Source organism: Aethalodelphis obliquidens, unplaced genomic scaffold (genome assembly GCF_003676395.1).
Source record: "Aethalodelphis obliquidens isolate GAN/ISIS:26980383/991018 unplaced genomic scaffold, ASM367639v1 scaffold14, whole genome shotgun sequence".
Taxonomy (NCBI): domain Eukaryota; kingdom Metazoa; phylum Chordata; class Mammalia; order Artiodactyla; family Delphinidae; genus Aethalodelphis; species Aethalodelphis obliquidens.
This window is the reverse complement of record NW_020837958.1, coordinates 3,655,639-3,669,033: the sequence shown is the minus strand read 5'-3', so window position 1 is coordinate 3,669,033 and position 13,395 is coordinate 3,655,639. Positions and strand designations below refer to the sequence as shown.

Here is a 13,395-nt window from a genome sequence, read left to right as displayed (position 1 = left end):
TCCTGGGTAGGAAGCAATCACGACGAGCAACCTTAGATCATTCTTACCTACCCACCTGTCACTGTGAAGGTTGCTCCAGTCCTTAGCAGGCCCCTGGGAAGCAGGAGGTGAAGGCACACAGACGCAGCATGAAGCAGAGGTGGCAGCCCTTACCTGAGTGGCTTCTGCTGGGGCATCACGGGGCTCCCCACCTAGGAGGACAGCAGTACCAGAAACAGTGCCTGGGAGAACCAGGGCGGCTCAGTTCAATGTCCTCTCCCAGCCCCCCAACACTACCCCACCCCCACAACCCCCATGGAAACAAACAGAGAGGAGACTGGTGAGGGGCATGTCATCATTTTAATGATGTAGATCTTTGGTGTTTCCCTCATTAGCAGTCAGACTATCCCCTCTCCTCCCACCACAATGTTTCTATGATGAGTTACGAACAGAAAAGAAATCACATTTTCATACTAAAAACAAAATAATCAGAGCCTCGATTTCTCCACTAGAAACTACATGTACAGTTCAAGATTCCACATGCAACACCTTAAATCACAGACCAAGACCTCACATTCTGACCTGGAGTCTCATCCCCTCCCCCAGCCTTGGGCTGGCTTTGGCCTAGGCTCAGCTAATACTGACACCCACAGGTGCTGCTCTGAGGGCCTTGGGGGGTGGTGGGGAAGGAGGAGCTTGGTGGACAAGCGCTGGGGGCTGGCCAGCCTACACCCCCCACTCCTGAGCGAGGACCTGCCCACCATCCCTTGACCCCATCCTGTCTCAGGCAAGCAGGCTGCCCCATTCACTCCATGGTTGTTCCCCAACAGTAAGTGCAGGAAGTCCCTGTCCTCAGGAATCTGGAGGCCTGGCCTGACCCCTGACTGTGGTCTCTGTGGGGTAAGATGATCAAGAGAAGCTTGAAGCTCTGGAAGGCTCAGAAATGGAGCTGATTTCTGGGAGCCAGGCCGCTCCTCCTGCACTAGGGCTCCTAGTGGCTCTGCCTGCACAACAGGTGAACAGGGAGAAGCTGGCCCACTGGCCACCGTCCAGGATGGTTTGGCCCAGATCTGGAAGACTATTCACCCTTCTGAGGGCTCTCTGCCCAGGGCTGAGTCCCTTGAGCCTTGTTTCCAGGAGAAAGGGGGGTTCATGGCAGGGATACCCATTTCCACCTCCATTCACACTGAGCGCAGCAGCCTGTGGCTCCCCTGGGCTCCAGATCCTAGAAGGTTCTAGTCCCCGGAGGCAAGCCTTGCCCCTTTGACTGCCTCACGCTGGCTGACTCGGACTCCCTCTCAACCCCCCACCCTCTTGCTCCTGTTTCCTGTTTCCGCAGCCCGCGGCTCTTCTGCGCATACAGTTCCCAGTCAGCTGTGAGGTCCGGTTTCTGCTCAGCGGTTCGAGGGGAGGCACCAGTGCACACACGTCTCTACCTGTTCCGTGGCTCCCCACTGGGGCCCACAGCCTCCCCCAGGCTGCTGCCCCCACCATCGGGAAGGTGGTTGTTATTGGTGAGGTCGCAGTGCAGGGCTGGTCCCTCAGTGCTGGGAAGGGGGACGGGGGAGGAGGTGGGCAGGGCTGCCTGGGGTGGGTCCCGTGCAGGGGTACCAGGCCGGTCCCAGGAGGCTGTCCGGGGGCTCAGGCCTCGCTCTGCCAGCTGCCCAGCTTCTGGGAGCAGTCCCCGAGAGGTGGAGGGCTGGGGCGAGGGGGCGCGCGCGACCCCAGGCTCGGTGCCCGTCTGGGAGCTGCGGTGAATACGGTGGCTGACGATGATGTTGTTGCCAAAACCACCCATGGAGGCCATGGTGGTGCTCTGCTCCCGCTGCACCACGGCTGTCATGCCCCCTTCCGCCATCAGCCGCTGGATCCTGCTGAGAGCGTCTTCCCCGCTGGCACCGTACTCCGAGCCCTCACCTGGAAGGCACAAAGCAGAAGGGAGGGAATTAACTGCTGGCCTGGGCCTCTGAGTCAGGCAGGCCACCGCTAGTAGTAACTGGGGGATTCTAGCTAAAAGCAGAAACAAGAAGAGGGCCAATCCCTCACTTCAAGAATCAGTCAGGCGACAGACGAATGGATAAAGAACATGTGGCACATGTATACAATGGAATATTACTCAGCCATAAAAAGGAACGAAACTGAGTTCTTTGTAATGAGGTGGATGGACCTAGAGTCTGTCATACAGAGTGAAGCCAGAAAGAGAAAAACAAATACTGTATGCTAAAGCACGTATATGGACTCTAAAAAAATGGTACTGATGAACCTAGTGGCAGGGCAGGAATAAAGATGCAGATGTAGAGACCAGACTTGAGGACATGGGCGGGGGAAGGGTAAGCTGGGACGAAGTGAGAGAGTGGCATGGACATATATACACTACCAAATGTAAAATAGCTAGTGGGAAGCTGCTACATAGCACAGGGAGATCAGCTCGATGCTTTGTGATGACCTAGAGGGGTGGGATAGGGAGGGTGGGAGGGAGGCTCAAGAGGGAGGGGATATGGGGATGTATGTATACATATAGCTGATTCACTTTGTTGAACAGCAGAAACTAACACAGCATTGTAAAGCAATTATACTGCAATAAAGATATTAAAAAAAAAAAAAGAATAAGTCAGGGACTTGAAAACTAGATAAGACTCCCCAAACAATCGTAATTCGTACTTCTGTTTTACAGGTGGTGAAACTGAGGCCTAGGTGGCCGAGGCTGCTCAGCTGGTTAAGAGGCAGGGCTGGACCAGAAGCTGGGAGTCTGGTTTTAACCCTCTGGATACCACAGGCAGACTGGTCATGCAGCTAATGCAGGCAACCCAGACAGCTGGCTGTGTCTGCTCCTTCCTGTCTTGGGTAACCTGGCAGACGTGGCCCTGGAACAGGGGGCACTGCCTGGTCTTTGGAAAGCGAGGGCACTGTACGGGGTGTGGCTAGAAGGCAAATGGTCTGCTCTGCTCCGTTTCAAAGTTGTGCTCTCTCTTCATTGTTCTGTTTATGTCACTTCCTAAAAGCACACGAGGAAGACGATTTTTAACTGTTCTCTAGAAGGCATTCTGTCTTCTCCTCTTGTCCCACTTCACTCACCAACTTTCCCAAGTTATTTCCCACATACTGTTCTCCCGGGGCTGGATGCCTGATACCCTCATTTTTCGCTAGAGGCAGCCAACTGCCCCAGCCTGAGGCTTCAGTCTGCACCTCTAGGGAGGAAGAGAGAAGGTTCTGCTCTTTCCCCCAAAGCCTGAGTATTCCCTTGTCTGTGAGCAGACAAGGCTTTGGCTCAGACCTTAGTTCTGCCACTCACTAGCTGTGTGACCTAGGATAAGTCCCTTGACACCCACATTCCTGTTTTCTTTTATCTTTTTTTTGGCTGCGTCAGGTCTTAGCTGAAGCACGCAGGATCTTCGTTGAGGCACGCGGGATCTTTCATTGCGGTGTGCAGGCTCCTCCAGCTGTGGTGCATGGGCTTCTCTGCAGTTGTGGCATGCGGGTTTTCTCTCTCTAGCTGTGGCGTGCAGGCTCCAGGTCATGTGGGCTCTGTAGTTGTGGCGCGCGGGCTTTCTTGTTGAGGCACGCGGGCTCTCTTGTTGAGGCACGCGAGCTCAGTAGTTGTGGCATCAGGGCTTAGTTGCCCCATGGCATGTGGGATCTCAGTTCTCCGACCAGGGATTGAACCCGTGTCTCCCTGCAATGGAAGGCGGATTCTTCACCACTGGACCACCAGGGAAGTACCCCTCAATTTTCTGACTTGCAAAAGAGGGATGAAACATCCAACCTGCAAGGTGCCGGGTAGAGGGAATGAGATAATGCCTGTTACACACCTGACACACAGCGGGTGCTCAGTCAATGGTGGCTGTTGTGAATAACCTGGACTCTGCAGGAAGAGCCCCACCCTGAGGGACCTTCCTCCAGCCTGTGTTCAGCCCCCACTGGGCAGACATGCAGTCCAAGCCTGTGGGCAACTATGATCAAGGCTCCCAGGCTGCCAGGGCTGCTCTACCAAACTATGTACGGATTTGTTTCCTTTGGCTACCTGTTGGCCACTTTGGGATTCTGCAGTCTGGGCAGCTTTGATGGTGAGGTTTGAATTTTTGGGGGGGTACTTGTTGTCAACAGCTATCTTTGCAAGACTTTCTTTGCTCCCACACTGTCCAGTGCCTTCTCTCTACTCACCTTGTCAGAGCTGGATTTCCAGGCAGCCAGTTCTGCAGCTTAGCTGCATCGAAGTCCCGTTAGATCTCTTCCCTCCTTGCAAGTGCTTGGCAGGTATGTGCTGGTAGTTCTTCCTCTGGGTCTCAGTGAGACAGTTCCCCCCCAGCACTGAGTAGGGACTCCGCCTGGGCTCTCACTTATGTCCAGCTTGCTTTTCTCCAGATTTTCTAGTAAATTCTACCCTCCCACCTCCAACCCCTCAAGGCAAGCTGCCCTTACGTGCTTCCCCCTCAGACAGCTCAGTGCCAACTCCCAGGGCAGAAGGAAAGAGAACCTGAAGGGCTCTCAGAGTACTTCTCTCAAGGGAAAAGCTGTTCAGCAGTGGGTAGGGGTAAGAGGAAAGGTCAACCTAGGGCTTTGGTGCCAGCACAGCTTCTACCCTGTGAGCCAAAAGGGCTACCTGGAGAGGGCCCATGGGGACCTCCCTGTGCTGCCACTGCCACAGTTTTCCAAGAACGCTATGCACTGAGGGCCTCCCCAGCCCGGCCTGGGGTATGCAGTAGGCTGGCCCATGGCCTGCTGGCATTGGAGCTCAGTGGGCTGGGCTCTGTGCCCGGTGAACTATCAGCTCTTTTCCTGTAGATCACTTTGAGGGGCGGGGCAGGTCTGCCTTGGGGCCCTAGGGGAGCTGTCACAGCTAGGCCCTGCCCTGCTGCTGGCACTCGGGTCTGGGACCTCCTGTCCTTTCTCACTGTGCCAGTGGCTCCAGGCCTGGCCACCTCTCACCGCAACTGTGGCTGTCTTTCCTAAATGGTCTTCTTGCTTCTCTCTCCCCTTTCCACCCAGCCTCCATGCTGCTGCTATTACCATTCTAATTCAGCTCTGATCCACTGAGTTCTGGTTAAGTCCATACTCGGTTCAAAACCCAGCAGCTCCAAGAGTCCTCAAGTAGTTAAGGTTCTCACCGTGACATTTAAAGGCCCTCTCTGGTCAGGTCCTAGCTGTTTCCCTGACCATCCCCCTTCCTGAACCCAGAGACTCAGCGCTGCTGTGTGCCCAGCGCCCCTGCCTGCACACACTGTGGGTGTTCTACCTGCCATGCACCTGCCCATTTCCCCACATCCGAAGTCCACTTGTTTACAAGGGCCAGCACAAGTACCACCTCCCTCACCCTGCCTTCCAAGGTCCCCACCTGGGAGTGGCTGCTCCTGCTCTGGGCCCCACAGTGACCCACACTTCTCTGCGTCAGAGTCCTCTCCCTCTGGGCTCTAAGTTCCTGATGGTCTTGGACTAAGTTTTATTCATCTTTGGGCTTGCACTTGGCATCTACCTGTCGAATGTGTGGGTGAATAAAGGGCTCCCAGGCTGCCTACAGGCATTCCAGACTTAAGGTGGCTTCTGAAAACCGGTCACATGTTACCCTTTTGCTATGGGGACACAGTTATATGTCTGTTTCCTTTCTGGACTTATTTTTGAGGGTAGAGACATGGCTTCATCTCTGAATCAGATTCCCTTTGCAATACCTGTGGATTCATGGTGCCTAATACGATACTAGACATAAAGTAAGTACTCACAAAAGATGGGATAGAAGAGTTTAAAATGTATACACAAACGATTTCCTCAGGGCTGGGTGTAGGTAGCTTCAGCCTAGAGAGCTGTGAGCTGTGCTTGTCTCTTGGGAGCTCTAAGTCAAGGCTGCGAGCCAAGGTAGGCAGCCAGCACATTCTTCAAGAGGAAAACACACTGGGGCCTGAGAGAAGTGGCAGCCGTGGCTAGGGATCCAAGCTATTAGCTCCAGGAGCAGTGGCGGCCACAGGGGTTAATTCTGCTGTCTCCTTCCCTGTAGCAAAAGCATTTCTTTTTGTCTCTGAAAAATGGTAAACTGATTTAGTGTTGACATGAGATCATTTCCTTGGCAAGTTCTAAGGTACGTTCTGGATACAGAGGCCAGAATGGGATCAGTAACTTCCCATAATGCCCAGTTCTGGGGGTTTCACTGCCCAGAAGAGGGAAGCCAGATTGCATCAGAGGAGGAGCTGCCCTTCCTGACCTCAGGGGGCACCCTTTTCTTCCCTTTTCACATTTGCTCTTCCCTGGCCCAGCTGGTCTGTCATCTTCACCAGACAACAAAAAGGTCCAAGCAACCGTTCTCAGTGGTCAGAGGCAGAGCCATGGGCTCCCCAAATAGTGCAGCACAGCCAAGCTCGGAGGCAGGGCCTTGCCTCTGCTCAATTCATTCATTCCACACACTTCTTGAGCACCCACTGTGTGCCAGGCAGGCACTGTATCAGAGCTGGGAGCAAACAGTGAGCCCAGGGAATGCCTCCCCTCCCTTTCTGAGTGACAGGGTAGGGAAGCTTTAAAGCTGGACAAGTAAAAAAGCCAACACCTGCAAACTCCCCCTGTGGAGGGCTCTTCCGGGAAGTCCTAGACAGAACTGAATAGATTTTAATAAACTTCTCATAGAACATGAAAATGAGTAGCCTGGGACCCTTCAGTGCTAACCAGTGGGAAAGGGCCAGGGGAGGGGCAGGCCACAGAATGGTAAATACCACAAGTGGAGCTGGCTGCCCAGACTAATAGACTGGGCCCTGGTGTGTGGAGGGGTGCAGAGGGGGTACCCCCCAACCAGCCCCACCTTCTAGCTAAGCCCAGAAGAGTTAACCAACTTGATGAGCGGTTTCCTTTAGTAGTTTTGCCAACTGGGAGACAGAAGGCAGGTAGGTGTGTGTGTGTGTGTGTGTGTGTGTGTGTGTGTGTGTGTGTGTGTGTGTGTGTGTGTGTGTGTGTGTGTGTGTGTGTGTGTGTGTGTGTGTCTGTGTCTGTCTGTGTGTGTGTGTGTCTGTGTGTGTGTGTGTCTGTGTGTGTGTGTGTGTAGCTGCTGTGTCTGCCTGCTAGATGGGGAAAGCGGACCAGGAAGGAAGTCTGAGCCCAAGAAGACTCTTGATTCCTGGTCCCCCTACCAGAGTGGCAGTAGTGGACAGTGGTCAGTGGGGTAAGCACCTCAGAACAACGCTCCTGGCCCCAGGAGGGACAAGCCTGGCCAGTCACACCCACTGGTCAATGCCCCACACATCTTCTCTCCATACTTCTTTCTAGGTGTGGGGTTTTCTGAAAGGGACTATGATGCTGTCCCTTTCAGAGCTGGAGGTCCAGAGCTCCAGGCAAAGTTCACCAGGCCAGACAGATGCAGCGAGCCATCCTGAACCACCCTGCCCAGGCTCCCGTTCTAGAGAACAGCCTATTCAACTGCTGCCTCTGCTGAAGAGTGCCTCTGGCCTCTGAAGGGCTCACCCTCCACCACCTGTTCTACTTTGCAGGGAGAGACTGGGAGAGAATCAGGTTCTGGTCTCAAACTGGAAAACAGAACCTCCTTCCTCCTGCCAGTCCATCATCCGCATCCTGAAACAGGAAGAAAGGAACTTATAATTGACTGGAGGCCAGAAATAAGCTGATGCTAATCAAGAAATATCAGAGGCTTCTTTGGGAGGTGAAAACACCGGTGGATGCTCTTCTCCTCAAGTGGGGAGCCCCTGCTGCACTTCACTTTCAGGCTGAAGGCCTCACTTCTGACCCAGATCCCTGTAATCTGCCCTTCCTGCTCATCCAGCCTCAGTCTCAACATGCGATGACAGGCCAGGAACAAGAGCCCACTAGTGAGTGGTCCTCGGTGCAGATGGTAATGTTTTTGAACTTGGTGCCCTTGCAGCTGCTGTCCCCTCCGCCAGGAATGCCTGCCCCCTGCCCCCATCCCACTTGGCCTGACATTTTCCTACTTATCCTTGAAGACTCAGCTCAGGGTCACCTCCTCCAGAAGCCTTCCCCGAGCCCCACAGTTGGGAGCTGGGCCCCCCTCCTCCGTGGCCCCGAGGTCCTTATCGTGTGAAGCAATTACCTGCTGGGTGCCTGCCTCCCTGTCTAGACGTCCAGTTCCTTGGGGAAGGACCAAGGCCTATCTGTCTTTGCAACCCCAGCGGCTGATGCACGGGAGACAGTCAGTAAACGGCCACGAGATCGCGGCAGGGGGGCCGCCTCAGACAAGGACTTCCGCCTGGGGTTGGCTGGAGCTCCAGCTCTCTCCTCTTCAGTGAGGCTCGGAGCTGTGTTGGGCTGCTGCAGCCGCTACCTCTACACCAAGGGGTTTCCACCCAACAGATGTAGGAGGTGGCCTGGGCCACAGACCAAGAAGGGACTTAACTGTAAAAAGTGTCAGTTCATGGCAGCGACAGGGACAGTGCCCTGCTGGGGGGCTGCAGTTTGGAAAGCTGTTCCCTGGAGGTGACACAGGCAGATTAGTTACTCCTTGCCCGATGCACACCTGTCCTCTCTTCTCATGGTCTCTCTTGAGCAAATGGCTTAACACGGACCTAGGAAATGTGGGTCTGTTTGGAGGCTGCCTTGTCTGGAGCCTGGAGCAGCCAGGGGCTGGGGTAGGGGGTAAGGACAGTGACTGAGCGAGAACAGCCTATTTAACACAGCTGCCAACACACTCCAAAGGGGTTCGAGCGCTACCGCTGGGAAGTGCTAATTGGTTCTTAGCAGTGTGAGGCCAGCGCAGAGCCAGGGCGGAGCTGGCTGAGCCACACCTGCAATAGGTGAGAGGAAGGGGCTGACTGCGTGCCAGGCTGCAGTCAAAATGGCCATGAAGCACAGGTGTGTGAGGGCCTCACCTGTGGCAGTCCCGACTCCGCCAGGCTGGCAGCAGGGGGAGACAAGCTACCCTGTGGCGTGGTCCTGGAAGCCCGAGGCCTGGGGTGCATGTCTCTGGAACGAGAGCTCACAGCAGGGAGCCTTCTCTATCTAGATGACTCTCTGTGCTCTCTCTCTGGAAGAACACCCTGGGTCCTCCAAGTTTTAGAGGATAAGGAGATGAGGGTCCTTGGTGGGACTGAGCAAAGCTGTGAGAGCAGCTCGGCTTGCCGGAGCAGTGACCCAGATCAGGGGAATGACCTTCCTGCCCGAGGAGGCACCACCATGTGAGGGGCACTCACCCTGACAGCAGTGGTGCTCGCCCTGCACCAGCTGTCCGTGTGGAGGGGCCGGGAGCCTCAGGGAGGGGTGAGCATGGTCCCAGCCCCCACCCCACGCCACTCTCCCGGCCTCATTTCCCCTCTAGTGTTACATGGCTCCTACCTTCACCAGGACCTGAAGCTGCTGTCCCCGGCTCCTGGATCTCCCTCTCTGTCTGTGTTTCGGCATTCTGCAGCTGAAGGGCCAGAGTCTGGGTGCCCTGAGATGTCACTGAGGTGGTGGGGTTCCGGGGCTGCAGCCCAATTGCATTCATCAGGCCCATGTCTCTGTCTGTCCTCCATGTGGCTCTGCTGGTGCTACGGAGAGAAAGGCAGAGCGGAGTCGGGCAGGGCTGGGGACAGCACACCACACACAGCTCCGCGTGCTCCATGCCAATCCCCAGGGCACAGCCTGGACCAGGGCCTGCAGGCTGAGAGGCCCGCTCCCGCGGCTGCCTCCCGATGGCGGTGAACTCGCCTGTGTCCTTTCTCCTCCAGATCAGTCCACACCCCGGGACAATGAAAGGAGGCGCAGAACCGTCCAGTTTTGCAAACCCAGCTGGTCCAGTCACTCAAACAACGAGGGCCTTTCTGGGGAGGTAGAGATGGCTGATCTTAAAAGACGCTTCCTTAGATTCGGGAAGCCACTAGCTGAGCTCCATGGGAAAAAGGGTGAGCAGCCCAAGAGGGCCCTTTCTCTCTTTAGCTTTTCCTTCCTTCTAACTATATGCTGACAAGATTCCAGTTTAAATTCTTGGAACTGCCACTGAATCTCCACTTTGGAGGAAAAGCACCAGGACTCCTGTGAGGCTGCTCTGGGATCCTCCTTCGGGGCCTTCTGAAAATAGACCCTTAAAAGCAGGGAGCGCCAGCTGCCAATGAGTAAGGCCCAGGCCCCAAGCTATACGCCCCCTTCCTTGGGCATTTCCTAGGCACTGACCCTCAGGACAGCTCAAGCCGGCAGCAGAGGGAGCCCAGGACTTTCAAGACAGTCACCAGCCACTCCTATTTGTAGCTGCTTCTGGGGATTACTCCTCCGGCTGTGCCCTGTACTCCCTCTAGGAAGCAGTGACTGCTTTGGCTTTATCATTGACCCAGGACTTTTTCTCAAAATGTTCCAGTCTTCGTTAATGAATTAAGTGATGAGAGGATCAGTACCAGGTTCCTACTCTCTCACTGGCTCCTGGGGAGGGTCTGTCCCAGGGCTGCAGCTCTGGGCAGCTTGGACCCTGAGGCCTGGGTCACGTGGGAGACTGCCCACAAGCAATTTCCTAGGGAGGGCATCCCTCTCCAGTGTCCACTCCTCTCTCCTCACCGCAGCTCGCCCAGATACCATGCCAGAATGAGAGGGCTAGACGGTGTCCTAGCCTGTCTTAAATCAAGGCTCTGAGGGCAGAGGTTCTGTTCTCTTTCTTAGCCATGAAACACTCTTCTCGAACAAAATCACATGCAAAAGCTCAACGCATGAAGCAGATCAAAGAGGAGCTGCTCTGGTTGAGGACGGGCAGCTACAGAGCCCTGGAGCACAGTCTGAGGGCACTGCTCCAGAGCCCACTGGTTGCAGAAGGGAGGGCGGGCCTCCTCTTTCACAAACTCACCCAGGCCTCTCACTGCTTCGGCTGCTGGAGTGAACAGTGAAGACAGTCTCATTCAGCTGGTCCCAGTAGTACTCAACACCAGAGTTTAAGGCCCTGAAAATCAGTTGGGAAGGAGAAAAGGTGGAAGGCATTAGATACGGAACGGCCAGAACTCCTTGCAATTCCCTCCTTCCTCTCCTGGGGCTGGGCTGAGGCCAGGACCAAAGATATTCCTGCATCAGGATGCTCAGTGTAGAGCAGACCAGACAAATCTCCAACAGCCCCAAAGCCTGGAGTGGTGGCTTTAGCCTCTTCCATCCCCCAGAGCCTAACTGGCTCCTCTTTGGGGCTAAGGAAGAGCTAAAAAATAGCCATGCCAGTCAGGCAGTGAGTTCTGCGTGTACTTCAGACATATGAGAAAGGAGCTAAGATGGCCCTGGAGATACCAGGTGCCACGGACAGCCCTGTCTAAAGGGAGTGCTTAGTGCTCAGAAACAGAGAGTGCAGGCTCTCACCATTGGGTCTTCCCTACAGCCACGGGGTCAGGAGAAAGGAAAATGAGGGCACCTTTACATTTTTACTTTGCCTGGAGCTCAGAAGTCTAAGCAGGAAAAAGCTCCTGCTGAGCCAGAGAGGCCCACATCTCTTTCTATTTTGGCCCTAGAGGCTCCTCTGCCACGTAGAGGCTGGACAAGCAACTGGGAGAGCTGAAGATGACCCGGGAGGGCTCACAAACTTCTCCTGGGGGAGGGAGGAGAAAAACTGCAGCAGCAATGGGCTGGACTGCTGACAGCAGAGAGAAGAGCTTCTAGCCATCAAGTTCTCTGGGCTGCCAACCTTCTCCTGGTTCCTTCTTTCCCTGCAATGGAGTATCAAGCAGTTTCTTCCAACCTCACGCAGGCAAAACTGCCAGAAGGGAAGCAGTGGCCTCTTATCTTTCTATACTGATGTGCCACCTCAGGCAGCAAGCCTGGCTGCCAGTGGTGGGTCCCAAAATGCAAGACAGCTACCTAGCACCAAGCACATGGTTGACGGTGGGGTGCTGCTGACGGTGGTGAAGGAAGAGGGATAAGAGTTGGGAAACAGCTGTCTTTGAGCCCTTTGATGAGAACTCCAGTGTCTATGTAGAGATTGTAGGAGATACTCAAAAAAGCTAGCTCTGCTCCTAAGAGGGACAGGGCATGCACATGTGCTTGAAGAGCTCTGCTATAGACTGAATCCCCCACAAATTCACATGTTGAAACCCTACCCCCAAAGTGACTGTATCTGGAGATAGGGTCTTTAGAAGGTAATTAAGGTTAAATGAAGTCATAAGACTGGGACCCTAACCCAAAAGGACTCTGGCCTTATAAGGAGAGAGAGAGATCTTATTCTCTTTCTCCATCATGTGAGGACACAGTGAGAAGGTGGCTGTCTGCAAGCCAGGAAAGGAGTCCTCACCAGAACTCAACCATGCCAGCACCTGATCTCAGACTTCTAGCTTCCAGATGGTAGAAAATAAATTTCTGGTGATTAAGCCACCCCGTCTTGAGCTGACTAAGAAAAGCTCCAACGGAAGCCAGCTTTTTAACCTAGAGGCTGAGGTCACCTTCCTTTAACGACAGAACTTCTTCAATAAAGAGCAAACAAATGAAAGTCAGTGGGTTGTGAGGATTAGCCAGGAAAAGATGAGTTGTGGGGGGGTGACGTAAGGTGATTCCTTCCTAAATGTGAGGATTGGATAGGGCAGGGGCCTGATGGGGCCTGCACGGTGAGCGACTGCATGTCAGGAGGCTGTGCTACCTCAGGTGAAAGGAAACGGGCCTAGGCACTGGGACCCCAAATCCATCACTAGAGGGGCACTAAGATTCTGGGGATTAGGCTTTACCTGTGGGAAAGAGCCACAGCCAAACAAAAGTACTCTTCCTCTCCCTGTTCTGGACTAAACCCCTCCCAACTCCTCTTAGAGGGCAGATTTGGTGTGATCTTCAGACGAGCCCTCTGAAAGAACATCAATAAAGAATTAAAGTTCAGGGTAACAACACCTGCGGTCAGCCCGGGGGCCAGGACTGAGGTCAGCACCCTGAGCCGGGACACCTCAACCCGAATCTCCGCCACTCCCACAGCCGCACAGGAGGTGGCGGGCCATGTTTCCTGGATCTCAGCGAGCTGCTGTTTCTCCTCGAGACCACAGGGAGCTGAGTCACCAGATACTCAGCTATTTTTGTGAGGGTTGTCTGAGAACAACAGGGCATTGGAGAGCAGAGGTGAGAGAAGACCTTACGTGAGGGAAGAGGCAAATGACCAGAAACAAAAGCAGAGGCCCCCAGAAAACAAAGCCACCACTGCAATTTTTGATGAGCAAATCTTTGCTGCATGAGGCACCACATGAAGCCAGCTGCCAGGGAGTCTCTGATTTACAAACTTGTCAAGATTTATTGACAGGTGGCAATACCACGTGGGTCCCCGCCAAATCCTTTGTCTGTAATTCCTGCTACCCAGGGCTGGTTAGTGACAACAAACTGCTCACACCAAACCTATACCAAACCATGTATTGCGTGACCAGGCACCTTCCTTCCCATCTCAGAGAAAAGGCCACCTGAAGGCACACTCTCTGAGCTGCGACTGCCAGCATGACGCTGATGGTCAAAGAGTCCCTCCAACACTTTCCATCTGGCAGCATGCGCCATCAGCTCCAGGCTATGAACTCT

The 13,395-nt window shown here is 54.3% G+C and overlaps 1 protein-coding gene across 16 annotated transcripts in view; it reads right to left on the bottom strand.

Annotated features, from left to right (window-relative positions):
* Window positions 1-320: 320 nt before the first annotated feature.
* The window catches only part of AMBRA1 (autophagy and beclin 1 regulator 1), a 175,740-nt gene continuing 162,665 nt past the window's right edge, over window positions 321-13,395 (bottom strand). For 15 of the 16 annotated variants that reach the window (XM_027114839.1, XM_027114841.1, XM_027114838.1 and 12 more), the window contains 3 exons: window positions 10,727-10,819; window positions 9,253-9,446; window positions 321-1,896 (listed from right to left, as the gene is read on the bottom strand). In XM_027114839.1, coding sequence (XP_026970640.1) covers window positions 1,412-1,896; window positions 9,253-9,446; window positions 10,727-10,819 — 772 coding nt within the window. In that variant the 3' untranslated portion in view covers window positions 321-1,411. Of the gene's footprint in view, window positions 1,897-9,252; window positions 9,447-9,467; window positions 9,720-10,726; window positions 10,820-13,395 lie in introns of those variants that run through there. The other variant, XM_027114851.1, reaches the window with a different exon arrangement.